This window comes from Tamandua tetradactyla, chromosome 13 (genome assembly GCF_023851605.1).
Source record: "Tamandua tetradactyla isolate mTamTet1 chromosome 13, mTamTet1.pri, whole genome shotgun sequence".
Classification (NCBI taxonomy): domain Eukaryota; kingdom Metazoa; phylum Chordata; class Mammalia; order Pilosa; family Myrmecophagidae; genus Tamandua; species Tamandua tetradactyla.
Genome location: NC_135339.1, coordinates 46,323,276 through 46,342,179, shown reverse-complemented (window position 1 = coordinate 46,342,179; position 18,904 = coordinate 46,323,276). Strand labels below are relative to the sequence as shown.

Genomic DNA, 18,904 nt, shown 5'->3' with positions numbered 1-18,904 from the left:
GGGTGGTAAGAGTTGGGGCTGGAGTTAAGTACAAATAGAAGGAAGACATTATTATTAGCATTTATCAGAATAACACTGCCTGTGACATACACAAGATAAATAATACTAACTTCCCCCATGATCAGAGAGATGTTAGTCTGGTTAGATCTTATTTCCTTTCGGTATTCACCTGGCATCACAGGATTGCTTATGTGGACATAAGCACTTAACAGTTACAAACTTAACAGTCTGTCTTTGGGACATGGAGAGGTTAATTAAAGCAAGGTGAGGTTAATTAAAGCAAGATGGCTTTATTGATTCAATTCTTTTTATCACTGGAATGACGGTGAAGTTTTCATCTAAAATGGAAGAGATTGAATGGATGTCTTTGTATATGGTAAGTAAAAAGCACATAAGCTGCTACTCCTCTATGCAGCAATGATGTGCTGGAACCAGCTTGCATCACCTCATGACAGCCAATTGTTAAATATTCAGGAGCTTTATGAACTGGATGGTAAACCTTTGGTAGCTTTAAATTGACCATGGTAGGAGTATTGACATTACAGAAATTGGAAAACACTACACTTGAGGGATTTTTTTCTTAAAAACCCAGACAGACAGTTTATCAGAATAACACTGCCTGTGACATACACAAGATAAATAATGCTAATTGATAAAAGCACTTTTTCTTGCCAAGCCCAGATTTGGCCTCAGAATCTTTCTCAACACACTGCTCCTGAAAGCAACCACCACTGAATTGGACTGAGTACCTGAGATGAACAATATGGTCCATCCCTATCCTAAATGAACTTTCATCGTTACCCCTAGTATAAGGTGGTAGGAATCCACATTGAAGAAGTTTGCTTTGTGATTGACACATAAAGCTTTTGCTGGATCATTTTAATGATTTATGACAAAAAATATCAAAAGCATCTCACACAGAGAAGCAACAATAATACTAAACCCCATGTTGTAACTTATTAAAGCATAATCAGTAATATGAAAAAATCAGTGCTCCTGTGTGATCTTTATGTGTGTGTACCATACAAAGACACTAGCCGTGCATTTGGATGTTTATTGATTGATTAATTCTGTGAGCATTTACTGAGTCTCTTTGGTTTAGTTATCTATTGTTTTTTTTTTTTTTTTTTTTTTTAAAGGAAAGACAGAGAGAAGGAATGAAGGATAGAAGGAAGGAAGGAAGGAAGAAAGGGAAACATTTTTAAACATTTTCTTGTTTTATTGTATTCTGTTTCTCCGTTTTTGTTACATGGGCTGGGGCCGGGAATCGAACCGAGGTCCTCCGGCATAGCAGGCAAGCACTTTGCCCGCTGAGCCACCGCGGCCCGCCCCTAGTTATCTATTGTTGTATAACAAATCATCTGGAAATTTAGTGGCTTTAAACAATAGTAATCATGTATTGTATTGTTGCTGGTGGTTTCTGTGGGCCAGGAATCTGAGAGTGGCTGGGTTGGGAGGTCTGGCATGGTCACTTCTGTATCATGAGGTTCCACTCAGGTGCTGGCCAAGGCTCCAGTGGTTTGAGGGTTTGACTGAGGCTGAAGGATCTTGTTCAATGGTTGTTTACTCACATGGCCAGTGATTTAATGCTGGAGTAACCTTATAGCATAGTGCTGGATTCCCCCTGACCAATAAGAGTTATGCTGTATGTCAGGAAATATTGAGTTCTTTATCTTGGAAAGTGAGGCAATTGAATAGTTAAGAGATCTTTGTACTTTCTGTTCACTCTGCCAGAACACTTGTCCCTCAGATATTGCATGACCAGCTTGCTCTCTTCATTTAAGCTTCTGCTGAAAGGTAACCTCTACAGAAAGAACTTTTCTTACTGTCATCCTTTCATTTCTTTTTCTTTCCCCAGTAGTATTTTTCTACATAGCCTTTATCACTATATATGATAACATTTTTGTTCATTTATTGTCTTTCTTCCTCATTAGAATAAAGGCTTTTTGGTGATAGGGACCGCTTATATCTCTTGTACTTATTACACTGATCTATATTAATACTATGTGCTGCCTGACGGATAGTTAAGAGGGCCAGTTCTGTAGTTAGAAAGTCTTGGGCCTGGGTTTCAGTCTGTTACTAGCTCAGTGGGCAAATTATTTAATTTCTCCAATTCAACGTTCCCTGCTATAATGGAGTTAACAGCACTTACCTGTAAATGTTGTTACAAAGATTTTTAAATCATACAATGTATATAAATCACCTATCACTGTGTCTATACAAACAAGCATCTATTAAATGTTGCCTGTTCCTATTACTATTGTGTTGATATTTTGTTACTGTAATGATTTACTCCAGGAAAAGGGTTGAAGGGTCACTTGACAGGGATGTTGTTGGTATGGCTCAATGATCGAATGTACCATCACAGCCATGACTCATGCTGAGTTCTTATGTTTTTCCTCTTCTTAATTCTGTTTTATTTTTCTTCCTTAAAGGTTCTGGACAGACTGCAGAGTAAGTATGGTTCCCTGTACAGAAAAGACAACGTCATCCTGAGTGGCACTCACACACACTCAGGACCAGCAGGCTATTTCCAGTACACCGTGTTCGTAATCGCCAGTGCAGGATTTAGCAATCGGACTTTTCAGTACATGGTTTCTGGCATTGTGAAGGTAGGCAAAGAGCCAAATGGTCGGGGCAACTCTTCTTTCCCGTTGTTTATGGATGTTTAAGAATGATTGGGTGTGATACGCGGAGATGCCTACAGGATGTGGGCTTGAGCACAGCCTTACACTCTTACCCCTTCCTGACCTCCTTTCCTGCTTCTGTTTCTGCGCTGGGGCTGTTAGTGCTGCGGGACCGACTGAGTGGTGAGGAGGGTTCTACGGCAATAAGCCTCAAGTTGTCACCTAAAGAGACAGGAAACATTTTGTGTGAAACCCTTCTAACTTGTAGGGTCCTACCTGGCCTCATCTTTGCACAAAGTCATGTGAAAGGAGACCCAACAAGGAATCAAAAGTAATTACAAATAATTCCAATCTTATCTTGCCTTTCCCAAAGAGCATAAAAGGGGATACACTTTATAAACTCACAACCTCCTCAGCAGGGCAGACCTCCAGCGTGCTCCTACCAAATTCCTCACACTCCTCCCCCATCCCTGCTGTGTATAGCTTTGAGGTCTCCCCTCCATCTTCTAGCTTGTTGATCTCTTGCTTAGGATCCTTGCTCATAGCTTTTTTTTTTTCATTCCTTTGCCTTCCAGGTGTAGTTTCTTTCTCCTTTTTCTCATCGACACATCCCCAAATGCCAGAGATCCTGCTGGCAAGGACAGAAATCACTTTATGGCAGTGTTTTCCAAACCATGACTAGCACTCTATCAATGACTTATGAAGTCAATTTTCTGGGTTGCATTAAGCATTAGAAAAAAAAAGAAGTATAATAAAATACATTGCAAAAAAGAGTGCGTGATACCTAATAAGAGTTTAGTTTGCTTTGTGAAACTTCTATTTTAGTATGCAGATGTTCCTGTGTTTTAAATTATGATGGAAATGTGTCTCCTACTGTGATTCTCAGCCAAAAATGTTTGTAAAACACTGCTTTCAGCAGAGAGTGGTGGGATGGAGAGGGTAGGGAGGTGAGGACACATATAGGTTAACCCATCTTGTGCCAGTCTCATAGGAGCCACATCTCCCATTTCGGATATCTGAAATGACACATTGTGTCTGGCTCAGCCCTTACCCCAGCTGCACAGCAGTCCAGAGAGTACAGGAGGCGCAGCTTTTGGCTGGTTTGGGTGTGACTCAGCACAGGACTCTCCTGTGCCCAGCAGTTCTTCTCTCTCAGTCTGAAGGCCATTTCTGTTGCCTCCAGGATGATCCCATCCATGGGCTCTCCTGCCTTTCAATGTACAGTGGGTCCAGGCTGGAGAAGAGGAAATTGTCTGCCACAGGCCTCTTCTGTCTATCTTGACCAAGTCATTACCCCACCAGGATTTCTAAATGTACAAATATATATATTTTTTAACCTTCAGAGCATTGAGATAGCACATGCAAATATGAAACCAGGCAAAATCTTTATCAATAAAGGAAATGTGGATGGTGTACAGATCAACCGAAGCCCTTATTCTTACCTGCAGAATCCGGAGTCAGAGAGAGCAAGGTAAGGAGGGATTATCAAAATGAAGTCATTGCATTTCTTTGAGGTCACAGCAATACTATTCAAGTATAGGATTGTTACTTGATGAGTATGGTGGGATTCTAGGATAGTATTAAAGTTAAAATACTTAAAAAATAGGTTTATAAACTAAGACAATCTCAGAAAGATGAATGTAGGAACACACATGAGTGAGGCTGTGAGAGACAATGGCCCCAGGCTTAGACACCAGGCATAGCCTGGTCTTCGCTTTACCACCTCCTACCTGTGTGGCTTTTAATGATCTACGTGTCTTAACTTACTGACTCTCAGTTTCTTCATTTGTAAAATAGAGATAATGTACATGAGATGTATTTGTTAAATTAATGAATAGTTCTTTTTTTTATTACATATTATCTAGAAGAAATCTTCTTAATTCAGGAAGATGTAGCTAGAGAGAGAAATATGAACATAGAGACTGAAAAAGAGCAAGAAATTAAGCCAACACAATTGAATGGAGCAACTGAGGGAGATGATTACTTTGTGTGTGTGTGTGTGTGTGTGTGTGTGTGTGTGTGTGTTCGCGTGTTTAAAGCCATGAACCAAGTTTGTGATAGAAGTATTTGGCTACTATGGCAGTATAAAATAATATCAGTTTCAACTTGAGCACTTGACGGTTTGCATTTTTCTGCATAGCTTTTTGGTAACTTTCATAGGCGTTGATTTTTAGAAAGTGTCTGATTTCTCTTAAAGGGATATAAAAGAATGCTTTAAGTTTCTGAGTTGTGAATGCTTTTGGTTTTGCATATGCCTTGCTATTTTTTTTTTGAGACTCCATTACAATATGATATGTGAATAGACATTTCAAAGACAAATCCTTTTTGTCAGAAATATATACATGTTATTCGGTATCCCATCTATTGTATAAGAATATATTTCAGCTCTAATTGCTGACTTAGTGCCCTTAACTTTGGTAACAGCTGTACACTGTTTCCTCAGCTGAAGAATGAGGTACGGGATTCAGTTTAGGACTATTGCTTGTCAGAGCGTCTCACTGGAAAGTATTTTGTTTCTATTTCTGTGTCAGATTCTACCATTTGTCATACATGTAGGCCAGGCCTTAACATGGAGCTGACTCAGTTTCTTTGCCTTGCTGACTAGATATTCTTCAAATACAGATAAGGAAATGGTAGTCTTGAAGATGGTAGATTTGAATGGAGACGACCTGGGCCTTATCAGGTACTGTATTACCTTTGTATTTTATTTAGCCTCTGTCAGGAAAATTTCCTTAATTCCAAGGGCAAGAGGTGGGGGAGGGGAAGAGAATAAAATGGTACCAGCAGATGCTGAGGACAAGTTGAGTGGTTCAGAGTCTAGGCTCCACCCCTCCAGGACCCAGCCATGTGCACTTGGACAAGGTTCCCAGCCTCCGAGGGTTTAACTACTCATCTTAAAATGAGGTTACTATGACCATGACCCAAGGAGGGATCCAGGTGGGTAACGGCCTCAGCCCAGCATCAGGCACGTCATATAAAGGTTTGGTAAATGTTTGCAGTTGTTTCTGGGTGAAGAGCTGTGTGCTGAGTGAAGTCGGTGGACAGTTACCTCTCGGTAAAATGGAGGAAATAATCTGACCACATAGGCAGCAGGTGATTATGGATTTGGGATCCTTTACCTGCATTTCCCTCAAAGGATTAAGTCTATTGTAGGACGATGCCAATTACTGGGAAAAGCAGAACTGAGACCACCTCGAGGAAGCAGTTAGGGTGAAATTATGGTTTAGCACAGACTGTGGCACTTTCTCTGGCAGTGACATCATGTAAGAAAACAGGTAGATTTTGTTTGCTCTGGAAAAAGGGCATGCACAATCATATGTGATTTTGGTCTGTGGAATCAGACTGATTTGGGAATTGACTGGACGTGAGTTCTTATATAAAAGAACTGGCTCCACCTTGTCCTGTGGACTTAAAAATGGTGCAGGCATTCCTCAACATGAAGTAAGGAAATGAACAGTAGTGCTTGGGTGCTAGAGTCAACTGGCTTGGGTTCAACTCGGGGATCTCATCCTTATTAGCTCTGTGATTTTGGGCAAGTTATATAACTGTTATGTGTCTCAGTTTTCTTATCTCTAAAACTATGGGATAGAGTGAGTCTTTAAAAATGTAGGTGTTAGTTAAGGTGATGAGGGGTGGACCAGGCAGATTATGAATATCTGAGTGAGAGATTCTTTGTGAGTAAAATTAACAGTGAATTAAAAGTAACAAAGGCATGAAGAAAAGTGTTAAAGTCTACGATTCACAGTTCAGGTACCAGGGTTTACCCTTTAACTAGGAAGGAGACAGCCTGGTGGTAAGGAGTTCAGGATTTGGATCAGCTGGACTTGGGTTCATATCTCAGCCCTGTTACTTACCAAACCTGTGGCCTGGGGAAACATGTGACCTGGGGATCTATGTAGACCTCAGTGATCTTACTTGAAAATAGGAATATTAATACCTCCTAGGGGTTACTTACAGTTAAATTGTCTAGCACATGCAAAACTCTAGCTCTGTGAATATACTAAGACTTGAAATAGTTTTATCTAAAAGGTAAGGAATAAAATAAAATTCATCCTCTTCCAAATAACTTCACTACTGACATAACAGAATGCTTGAAATTCTTAGCATGGGAGTTATTTCTTTGGGTTTAAAGTGGGATGACTGAAAACTCCCTGTTAAAATTCACTTTGTTATATGGGCTGACATAATAGAGCTCATTCTTTCATCACAATACATTCATTTATTGTTAGCTCATTAGATAAATTAGTTGGCATTCAATTTAATGGACATAATTTAATATGTCAGGCATTCAACTGTGTGCTTTGGGCATGTTCTGATGAATAAGCTATGGTCCCTGTCCTCAAAGTGCTTAGGATGAGTGACATGGCTGGAGGCAGGAGCTTGAGAGATGGATAGATAGACAAGAAACCTAACATAAGTCAGAAGGCCATCAGTGCTATCATGTGGGCTTAAATAAATGCTATTGGAATTTTGGAGGAGATCGTACTACATTCTGCCTGGGAGCCTGGTGAAGGCTTCAAAGAAAAATGGCATTTGAACTGGACCTTGACAGAGCCATGGGGTTTCTCATGGAATCATGAAGAAGAGTGAATAGTGAGGAGAAAGTATGGCCAGGTCAGGGAGTAGGTGAGAGATCAATCTGGAAAGGTAAGCTAGCTGTAGATTGGGGAGCACTTTAGAGGGGATTATGATCAGGAGAAGTCAAGATAAGAGCCTACATTTATGAAAAGTTAGACTGACTATCCAAAATTTTTTAGAGAAGATGACTTTTCCCCTATAGATTCTATTTGGCTTAATGACTGAGATCATTCATGATTCTCTCTCTCATTTTGTAGTTTCTCAATTATCTAATTGAGAAACAGAGAGTTTAAAAATGTTATTTTCGTGGCCAGATGTTCTTTGCCCCCTTGCATATAACCTATATCATATATCTGGATGTCCCAAGATCAGTTGTCAAGGTTATAGCAATGCTTTTCTATCTGCTGTGCATAATGCCCTGCAATCACTTTCCATTGTTTCTATAGCTGCCATATGTTATCCTTGGTGTAATTGCTCCTGCAATTGCCTCTTGTTGCATAGTGAGGAGTTCATAATTGCTCGTGAATACATTAAAAATGATAAAAAACATAAAGCCAAATTTGGTCTCCTGAGTAACTCAACCACACATCTAGGTGCCTGCTGTTGGCAGAATCCCAAGGTGTGGAGAGTTTGGAAGCACAGGAGCTCAAAATTGCAGAGGATGGAGATCATCTAGGTCAACCTTCAGCTGAGGAAACAAGGCCTAGCAAGGTGATGTGACCTGCTATGCTGGTTTGAAATGATGGACATACCCTAGAAAAGCCATGGTTTAATCCTAATCCCATTTTGTAAAGACAGCACTTCTTCTAATCCCTAGTCAGCATTGTATGTTTGAAACTGCAATTACATTATCTCCCTGGAGATGTGGTTTAATCAAGAGTGATTGTTAAGCTGGATTAGGTGATGACATGTCTCCATCCATTTGGGTGGATCTTGATTAGTTTCTGGAGTCTATAAAAGAAGGAACGTTTTGGAGAATCAGAGAGATTCTGAGAGAGCAGAATGGCATAGCCACAAGAAGCAGAGAGTCCATCAGGCAGTGACCTTTGGAAATGAAGAAAGAAATGCCTACCGGGAAGCTTCATGAAAGAAAGCCAGGAGAGAAAGCTAGCAGATGAAGCTGTGTTTGCTACATCCAGATGGGAGAGAAACCCTGGCCCTGTTTGCCATGTGCCTTCTCACTTGAGAGAGAGACCCTGAACTTCATTGGCCTTCTTGAACCAAGGTATCTTTCCCTGGATGCCTTAGATTGGACATTTCTATAGACTTGTATTAATTGGGACATCTTCTTGGCCTTAGAACTGTAAACTAGCAACTTATTAAATTCCCCTTTTTAAAAGCCATGCCATTTCTGGTATATTGCATTCTGACTGCTAGCAAACTAGAACACCTGCCCAATATAACAGGGATAGTTTATAGTAAAGTCAGCACTATCCCCTTTGTACAGAAAATTGTATTGAAATTCAGAATTCATTCCTTCCTACTTTCATTGCTGTATTCATTCCTACATTCAGTAAGTCTGCTCCAGGTACCTACTGTGTCCACACAATACTTCCCAGTCCCTGGAATGATAGTTTCAGGCTTTGCAATCAGAATACTTGTCTTTGTGTTCCTTAGATCTCGCTGAGACCCGATTTCCACATTTCTTGAATGTAGATGTAATACCTTCTCTCCACACAGGTACTATTATTTATTCTTTCACTTATTTGTGGAATACATGTCTCATGCAGTGAACTGATACTAGGATGCACAGGTGAACAAAAGTAAATGTAGTTGCTAGCATTACAGAAGTTACAGTCTACTGGTGGGGACAGAAGACTTTCAAATAATCATGCAAATACATGTATAACTACAGTTGGGTTAAGTGTTAAGAAAGTAAAGTGTGTAGAGCTGTGGAATCATATATTAGAGGGATTTGTCCTATCAGGGAGGTTGGGAAAGTCTTCCTTTCCCTTTTCCAGTGAAACTGAGATCTGTAGGAAGAATAGGAATTAACTGGGAAAACAGAGGACAGAAAAGACCATTTAACATGTGCAGCAATCAAGTGGCCCATTTTGAGGAACTGAAAAGGGCCCTGTGGCCGGAGGGGAGAGCAGTGAGAGAGGGTGTTGTGAGGTAAGCTAGAGGTAGAGCTCTGTTGGTGGTCATAGTAAAGATTTTGGTCTTTATACCAAGGAAAATGGAAAATCATTAAAGTGTTTTAAGTTTGGGCTAGGGGGTGGGAATCCTCTAAGGATTAGGAAGGGTGGCAGCTTGGGAAATGAAATAAAATTATGTGTGTGAAACTTTCATAAACCATTTAGTCCTCTACAGTGATGAGGCCACTATTTGCTCCAGTTGTTCTCTCTGTGTAAGGAAAATATTTCCATCTTCTTGCCTGATACTACGTTACTCAAAAACATGGAATAAATTTTCTGCAGAAGTAGGGGACATGTTTGGGATATTCTGAATGAGAATATAATCTGATTGGCATTTTCAAAATTCACTTTGGGGGGGACTCTGGAAGGCACCTTGAACTGTCATCCAGTGTGAGAGGAAGGGGCATCTTGAGAAATCCTGGTGTATTAAGACACCATGTGTATGAAGAAAGTATGAAGGGAGAATACAAAACAAAGATTTCAAATATCCCTACCAAAAAAAAAAAAAAAAAAAGTCACAAGGACAGATAATCCAAATGGCAGCTCAGTCTGTGGCTGAGCTGTTTCTCAGACAGTCAGCCAACCTTGTGAAACAGCTCTGGGTTGGTAGCTGGGAGACTGGCCCATTTCCCCAAGCATGCTTCCACAGGACTGGCTCTGGCTTGTTTTTCTTCCCTTCTTTGCCTCAGGAGAGTTTTCTTCCTGGAATTTGCAGGAGTGGCATGGACTCTCTTCTTTTTCTCCACCTGTCAGCCTCTAGGATTTGGTAGGACATGGTTTTCCTATTTGTTGGAGCTATAAGGAAGGTTTGAACAGATGTTTGTATGATAGCTCTATTGCTTTCTGTTTTATACATTGCAATTCCTTTTATTCTTACAGAAAAGAGTTCTATAGGGGCACCCCTTACAGGTTCAGTTTTTAAATCAACAGAAGCAGTGATTTGGTCAGCTTTGAATAATTTTGTGTACAAGCAGAGAAATCCGATTTATGTAACAACAGTAATTTATTTGAATGATATTGACTTATAGAACTCAATGAGGGTATAAATATTCTCTGCCATCTATTACTGTGACTTCTGGAATTGTAATATCTGCACCTCTATTCTCTGTGGCTCTCTATTCTACCCTCTTTACTCTCCTCCAAGTCCACTTAATGCCCCTCAAATAGCAAATGATGCAACCTTCATGACAGCCCCTCACCAAACCATTCTTGACCTCTTCTCTTTTCTCCATCTCACCTCTTCCTTGTCTTCATAAATAACTTCTCCATTAGCATTAACTGGTTTATGAAGTCCTGCTCTACATCTTTCACTGAACTTCTCTTTCCCATTATTCCCCTTCCATGTTGTCCTGAAGCTTGATGCTGTCTTCCGGCTCTGACTTCCTATCTGTTTATGTGTGTTGTTCCTTTCCAGCGTTGTGTAGACCGTGGATGTGTAGTGTGTGTTCACCCTGTGTCTGGCCCAACCCCATGTAAAGCGGAGCTACTTAATAAGGGCTTTTTTTTTTAACATGGGCAGGCACTGGGAATCGAACCCGGGTCTCCAGCATGGCAGGCGAGACGTCTGCCTGCTGAACCACTGTGGCCCGCCCTTAGTAAGGGCTTTTTAATGACAAGTGTGATGTTAGTTGACTGATAATAAAGAAACATCATGTCAGAGTAATTTAAACTGTATAAATTTCGAAACCAAAGCCTTTAAACCTGTTGTCACAACAGGCAGAAGACATTAGACTTACTTGATTATTGGATTTCTGTCAAGTTCTTAACCTGAACAGATCTTGGAGATTATAATTTTTCCAACTTTTTTTCAAGATGAAGATAATATATGCTCACCATGGAAAGCTTGAAAAACATAGAAAAGTAGACAGGGAGAAAAATTCATTCAAAGTTATGGTACCATTATGGTGTATGAATATAGTGTGATAAAATTGCATTAAAATAAAAAAAAAGTTAAAGTACCCAAAGTCAATCACAGTTAATATCCAGTAGCATTTTCTTCTGTTTGTTTCCCTATGCAATAAGAAATAAGATTAACTTAAAAGTCATTCTTTTAAGGGGTATTTCTTTTCACCTACAGACATGAGAAATTTTAACTCACTATAAAAAAATGTTAACAATGTTATCTCTATGTGTTGAGACTATCAAGTGATTTTTAAATCTTCCTTTTGCTTATATATTTTCTAAATTTTCCACAGTGAGCAGAAAAAAATGATTAAAAATATCTTTTGCAGTCTTGATACTCAAAGATAACTTCTATTAAACATTGTTACCGCCTTTTAGCCTTTATCTTCAGTATGTTTATAAATTTGTTTATTTAAAAATATTTTAAATATTTCATTGTATATACAGTTCAGAAACTTTTCTTCCTCTTAGCAACACCTTACGAATATCTGTCAGTGCCAGTTAGAATTTTTAAATTACCCTTTTAAATTGTTATATACCATACCATTATATGCATATATAATACATCCAACTTGACATTTAGGTTGCTTACAGTTTTTTCCTATCGTAAAATACACTGTGATAATCATTCCTGAACTTGTATATTTGCCAAAAATTTCCTTAAGGTAAATTCCTAGAAGTGGAATTGCTGAACTAAAGAGAATACTTATATTTTTAGACTTCGCCTATAAATTGTCAAATGAACCCCTGGAAGGGTTATGATGGTGCTTGACAATCTGAGTATTATGATGCTTTATAATTGTTGCCAAGTAGACAAAAAGCCAAGTCAACTGTTGTTTTCCTCTGAATTTCTTGAATTCCTATTCTTGAATTAACAACAACAATAAAATACCCTTATTGACCATTTATTGTTGTTTTCTTTTTTATTGATCGCTTAATCATACCATTTAGGACACAAGAATTTTTATTGTAGTAACTTTCTGGAATCCACCCAAACAAATGTTCCTTTAATACATTATCTAGAGAGGATTTTCATCTAGGAATGTGAAGATAATAGAAGGATTCATTGAGAATATATGTCTTTTCTTTAGAGCAGATATGGCAAAAAGATTCTTAAGTATGCTGGATACCAGGTTTATCTGTAACTCCAGAATGTCTCCTCTGTGCTGCAGCTCAATGTTTTTCTTTAATCTGATAAGCCTAGTCTGTATTCTCCCTGTTTAAAATTCAGGTTGTCCTTTGTGTAAAGTCACAGACCCCAAACCCTTCTAGTACAGCACTATGAAATACCCTTTGCTCTCCTCTATTAAGCAGTTTGCTGTGAGGTAGGCTGAGGAGGACTGTGGGGAAGTGAAAAAGAGGTGTGTCAGGGTAATAATTAATTAGGATGAATATCAGGGTAATTAATGCCATGTAAGTGCAATAGACAGAAGGCGAACTTCCAGTGTCTTACAAGTTAAAGACTTATTTCGTACTCATACAAAATCTAGTGAAGATATAGTGGTCCTCTGGACACATTTTATTGTCTGGAAGTATTCACATGCCTCCCTCTGCAAGTGGAACTGGGAAATAAAAGAGCACACAGGGGCATTTTGTGAACACTCAAGTCTCTGCCACAAGAGGGCATGGTATTCTTATTTAATCATTTTGTGCCTATATGATTTGAATGTCTTCAACACACATATAACATATATTTTAACGTTGAATTAATCTTATAAATCACTGTTTTAGTTTGCTAAAGTTGTTGGAATGCAATATACCAGAAATGGATTGGCTTTTATAAAGGGCATTTATTAAGTTACAAGTTACAATTCTAAGTCCATAGAAATGTCCAAATTAAGGCACCAACAATAGTATACCTTCACTGCAGAAAGGCTGACGGCCTCTGGGGTTCCTCTGTCACGTGGGAAGGCACACGGCAGCCTCTGCTGGTCCTTCTTCTCTCTGAGTTCTGATTTCAAAATGGCTCTCTCATCTCCTATGGGAACTTCTGACTTCTCCTGGGGCATTTTCTTTCTCTCTCTAAATGTCTCTCAGCTCTCTCAGCTTTTACTGTCTTTTTATTCTCTCACAGAAGAATGCAGTAAAGAGGCTTAAGACCCACCATGAATTGGGTGGGTCCCTTGTCTATGGAAACAGCCTAATCAAAAGGTCCCAACCACAATGGGTCTGCACCCACAGGAATGGGTTAGAAGAATATGACTTTCTGGGGGTACATAACAGTTTCAGACCAGTCCTATATATAGTTCTACTGAGAGCTTTATATCCCTTTTTCCCTCCTCCTCAACATCATAACCACCACCATCATCAATATCATCATAATGACTACCTCGTCCGTTCTTAGTATAAGCCAGGCTCTCTGCTGAGCCCCTTCCATGTCCTTTAGTTGTCAGCAAATGTTGTGAGGCAGTGTCTTATTTTCCCAGCTACTAAAAACAAATACCATACAATGGGCTGGCTTAATCAATGGGAATTTATTGACTCATGGTTTTAAGTGTAGGACAGATTCAAAATCAAGGTATTGGTAAGGAAATGGCTCTCCCCGTGAATACCATGGCACCCAGGGACTGGCTGCTAGAGTTCTTTGGGGTTCCTTGGCCTTCTTGTCACATGGTCAGGCATGTGACAATGGCTTCTCCCTTCTCTTCCGGTTTCCATTGACTTCTGGCTTATTCCCATGGCTTTCTCTCTCTTTCTGTCTGAATTTAATTCTGAATATAAAGGACTCCACTAATCCAGATTAAAGACAACCTGATTCCATTGTCCACACCTAAATTTAAAAAAAAAACAAACATATTCACAATATTATGTCCAATGGGTTCACACCCACAAGAGTGGATTTTGATTAAAAACATGTTTTGTTTTTTTCTTCTGGGGTATAGAATTCAATCTACCACAGGCAGATACTCTAATTATCCTCCTTTTACAGATAGGAACTCCAAGGCTCATAAAGGCTGAGCAACTTCCTCAAGATCTCAAAACTAGTAAGTAGGGGAGGTAGGAGTCAAACCCAGGTAGGTCTGGCTCCAGAGCTGGTATTCTTAGCCACCAGACGTATTCCCTCTGGTACTATGAATACTCCTGACACTATTTTTGGTTGTATGTACAATGTTCTGTTTCCCTGTTGATAGATATTTGGGTTGGAGAGAGATGCATCTAGCACATAGGGCCTTAGTGCAAGGTGCACAAAGGCAGCCCATTCTCTGGCCTGACTGAGGCAGCTAGCTTGGTGAGCTGAGCAGGGCCTGGGCTGACCCCCTTTGTCAGCTACCTTTGTGCAGGTCACTACCTTCATGCTGGACCTGATGGCCCCGCCCTGAGAGAGGGGAATGTGCTAGGGGTTTGCTACGGTTTTAAAATATTTAAGGAGTTCAATTTTGCATTTCACTTTTCTTTTTTGTTTCGGAGTAGGAAGCATGCAGTGTCTGAATTGAAAGAGGCCCCAGAGATCTGCTTCTAATGCCTCACTTACATAGGATCACTAAATAATAATCTTCTTTATTAATATGTTGTTTATTGATTCACAAAGCATAGTAAAAATATATTATTTTATAATCTTGGGAAACAGAGATCCAGAAAATTTAACTTTGCTGCAAACAAGGATAAGATGCCAAATCTTTTGACTTCCCCCAGTACTCTTGATTACCTCATGGGGATTCCAGCAGAGCCCTGCTTCCTATTTCCCTTCTTAATTGTGACAAAATCATTATTTAAAAAGGTTTATTATCAGTCACATATTTATCCCTATTATGTATGCCCTCTAACTTCTTCTTTGGAAACTACCTAAAATTTTTTTCTCTCTTTTGAACTTTGCTTTGATGAGTATTTTTTGACCCGATAAGATAAATTATAAGCACAGCCTTTAAAAATTTGAATGTTCATCTTCCTGTATATCTTTATAAATATCCATATATTACCATAGTACTTTGGTTCTGTGACATGGCTGATATTTTAATAGCAGATATTTCATAGGACAGAGGAAGAAAATGCAACACCTTCCTTGTTTGAAATTCAAATGACATTTTTGAATATTTATTATTTCAAATTTGTAGGGGAAAAGTTCAATTTATTTACTAAGGCCTAAAATAAATGAAATAAGAATTCATGACTGCAGTCTAATTAGTAGATAAAAATTCCTAGCATTTGCTTTCTTCTCCGATATTATCATGGCTAATTGTAAGTTCCTTGATGACAGAAAACTCATCTGATTCTTCTCTATATTTCTTGGCTTTAACACAAAACCAAGCACCCACTCGTCTACCGATAAATTTATGCTGATTGAATTAAAGGAACAATGCCATCTTTCCCTGCCCATATCCATTCTGCTTTGGCCTCCCTATCTATTCTCTGAACACACTGTACTCCTTCACATCTCTGAATCTTTTCCTCTTATCTTACATCCTCTGCCAAGAATGCCTTTTCTTCAGTGTTTCCTTTTCCAAGTTCCTACTTGTCTTCTAAGAGCTGCTCAAACGTCACATCCTCCGTGAAGCATTCTTCCAGGACAAGATGATGCCTCATCTATCTCGTGTCCCCAGTGCCTGGCACAGGGTCGAAGTAACTGAATGTATGCTGAATGAGCTAGTGAATGAACAGAGGGAAAGAGCTAGTATCCCCTAGTGGAGGAGAACATGGACTTGACAGTCTGAAGAACCTGCTTCTTAATTGTGACTGGGTGACCCTGATCAGCGTGGTCTTGGTTGGGTTACTCTGAAACTGAGTTTCCTTAGCTGTGAAATGGGGATAATGATAGTACCTGCCTCAAAGGGTTTTTGTGAGAATAAATTGAGGTTGTGTGTGTAAAGTATGTGGCTAATAAGAGTTAAAAAATAGTCGATGTTGATGGGATTGTTCTGTGGGTTTCCTTTGCACTAGAGGAATTGCAGTGATGCTGGCTGAATTCAGTGTCGTTCATATCAGACAGAAGTAGTTTGGTTGGAGGCTATGGAACTGCCATGCCACTACCCTACTCTCCTTCCAATCTAGATAGAGTGAAACTCCCAGAGAGCAGAGTCCAATTAACTTGAAAATATTAGTTGATTAGAGTTTCCTCTGGTACTTAAGTTTTAGGAGAGAAAGAAACCACAAAAAATAAATTAATACAATGGTTTTCTTAAATATATAAGCCTTGAAGTAATTTCTAGGGGATGAACTTAGAACGTCTTCAGTCTAAACTCTATACCTTTGCACAGTGGCAAATAGGCTTCTCAGGATTGAATTCAGCCTATAGAGTGATGATTTGGCCTGATACTGTGCTTTTAAAAATTCAGAATGGATGCTGACTGAATGAAGCTGCATGTGAGAATGATAGTGGGAGGAGGGCTGGGGACATAAATGAAATCTGAAAGAAAGATAGATGTTAAAGATTGAGATGGTATAATCTAGGAATGCCTAGAGTGTACAATAATAGTGAAATGTACAATGTACAAATTTTAAAAATGTTTTTGCATGAGGAAGAACAAAGGAATGTCATTATTGCAGGGTGCTGAAAATAGATGGTAATTAATATTTTAAAATGTCACCTTACGTGTGAGACTACAGCAAAAAATGTTTATTTGGTAAAAAATTTTTATTTTGACTAGTGCATTTCCTAATATAACTTATGTAGATAGTTTGATTGAACGCCATAAGTACTTGGAATCTCAGGTAGGACATGAGATTTTGTTGGTTTGTCCAGAGTGATGCCCCGATGAATCCCAGAGTGATTTGATCAGTGACTGGAAAAGTATTTGCAAGCCCCCTTCAGGGAATGGTGAGAGTGGGGAGAAATTCAACTTCCCCAAGTTGAATTCTTGATATTCTCACAAGCAGTGTGGACAACCAAAGCTATAGGCTGAGCCCCCAGTCTTGGGGTTTGTTCATATGAAACTTAACCCCATAAAGGATAGGTCAAGTCTACTTAAAATATAGGCCTAAGAATCACCCCCAAGAGAGCCTCTTTTGTTGCTCAGATGTGGACTCTCTCTCCAGCCAACATGACAAGCACTCTCTACATGGGACATGACTCCTACGTGTGTGGACCTTCCTGGCAATGTGGGACCGAGATCCTGGAATGTTCTGAGACTCAGTATCAAGGGGTTGAGAAAAACCCTAGAATGAGTTGAGAATTAACATCAAGGGATTGAGAGAAACTTCTCGACCAAAAGGGGAAAGAGTGAAATGAGACAAAGTGTCAATGGCTGAGAGATTCCAAACAGAGTCAAGAGGTTATACTGGAGGTTATTCTTACGCATTAAGTAGATATCAACTTGTTGTTCAAGATGTAGTGGAGAGGCTGGATGGAACTGCCTGAAAATGTAGAGCTGTGTTCCAGTGGCCATGTTTTTTGATGATGATTGAACAATGATATAGCTTTCACAATGTGACTGTGTGATTGTGAAAACTTTGTGACTGATGCTCCTCATATCTACCTTGTCAACAAACGAGTAGAACACATGGAATAAAAATAAATAATAGGGGGAACAAATGTTAAAATGAATTTAGTTTGAAATGCTAGTGATAAATGAAAATGAGGGGTAAGGGGTATAGTATGTATAATCTTTTTTTTCTGTTATCGTTTTATTTCTTTTTCTGTTGTCTTTTTATTACTTTTTCTAAATCAATGCAAATGTTCTAAGAAATGATGAATATGCAACTACGTGATGATATTGAGAATTGCTGATTGTATATGTAGAATGAAATGATGTTAATTTTTTTAAATTAATAAATAAAAAATTTAAAAAACAAAACAAAACAAAAAAATGGATGCTAACGGTTCTAGTTTGCTAGCTGCTAGAATGCGACATGCCAGGAACAGAATGGCTTTTAAAGGGGGGAATTTATTAAGTTGCAAGTTTACAGTTCTAAGACCGTGAAAATGTCCCAATTAAACCAAGTCTAAAAAAATGTCCAAATTAAGGCACCAACAAGAGGTTACTTTCACTCAAGAAAGGCCAATGAAGTTCAGGGTTTCTCTCTCAACTGGAAAGACACAGGGTGAACATGGCAATGTCCGCTAGCTTTCTCTCCGGGCTTCTTCTTTCATGTGTGAGCTCTTGTGGTTCTCATGACTGTTATGGATCTTGTGACTCTCTCTAAAATGCTTCCTCTTTTAAAGGATTCCATTGAACTAATCAAGACCCACCTGGAATGGGTGGAGTCACATCTCCCTCTAATCCAAGGTTAATCCCCACAACTCCTTGGAGATAATCGAATCAAGTTTCCAGCCTATAGTATTGAATAGGGATTAAAAGAAACAGCTGCCACCACAAGATGGATCAGGATTAAAGCATGGCTTTTCTAGGGTATATAATCCTTTCAAACTGGCACACCTACCTAAGCAAACAAAAAACTAGCATGGAAATTTTAAATAAATACCAGTTTAGAGTGATTAGTATAATGAATCTCCATGTAACTCTCATTCAGCTTCAACATTAGCAATATTCTGTCATTTTGTTTCCTCCTTTTCTCCCCCTTCCTTTTCTGTTTGTTTTGGTGGAATATTTTAAAGCAAACCCTAGATATCACATCATTTCACCCATACATATTTCAGCATGTATCTCTACCAAATAGAGATTTCTTTTTTTAAAATAATATAGCCACAATCATTATCATAACTAACAAAATTAAAAATAATTCCTCAATATGGTCTAAAACCCAGTCTGTGTTCAATCTTCCCTT

The 18,904-nt window shown here is 39.0% G+C and overlaps 1 protein-coding gene across 2 annotated transcripts in view; it reads left to right on the top strand.

Moving 5' to 3' along the window:
• ASAH2 (N-acylsphingosine amidohydrolase 2) overlaps positions 1 to 18,904 on the top strand; it is a 141,574-nt gene that overhangs the window by 63,165 nt on the left and 59,505 nt on the right. For both annotated transcript variants that reach the window (XM_077125304.1, XM_077125303.1), the window contains 3 exons: positions 2,436 to 2,612; positions 3,971 to 4,098; positions 5,233 to 5,310. In XM_077125304.1, coding sequence (XP_076981419.1) covers positions 2,436 to 2,612; positions 3,971 to 4,098; positions 5,233 to 5,310 — 383 coding nt within the window. The remainder of the gene's footprint in view (positions 1 to 2,435; positions 2,613 to 3,970; positions 4,099 to 5,232; positions 5,311 to 18,904) is intronic.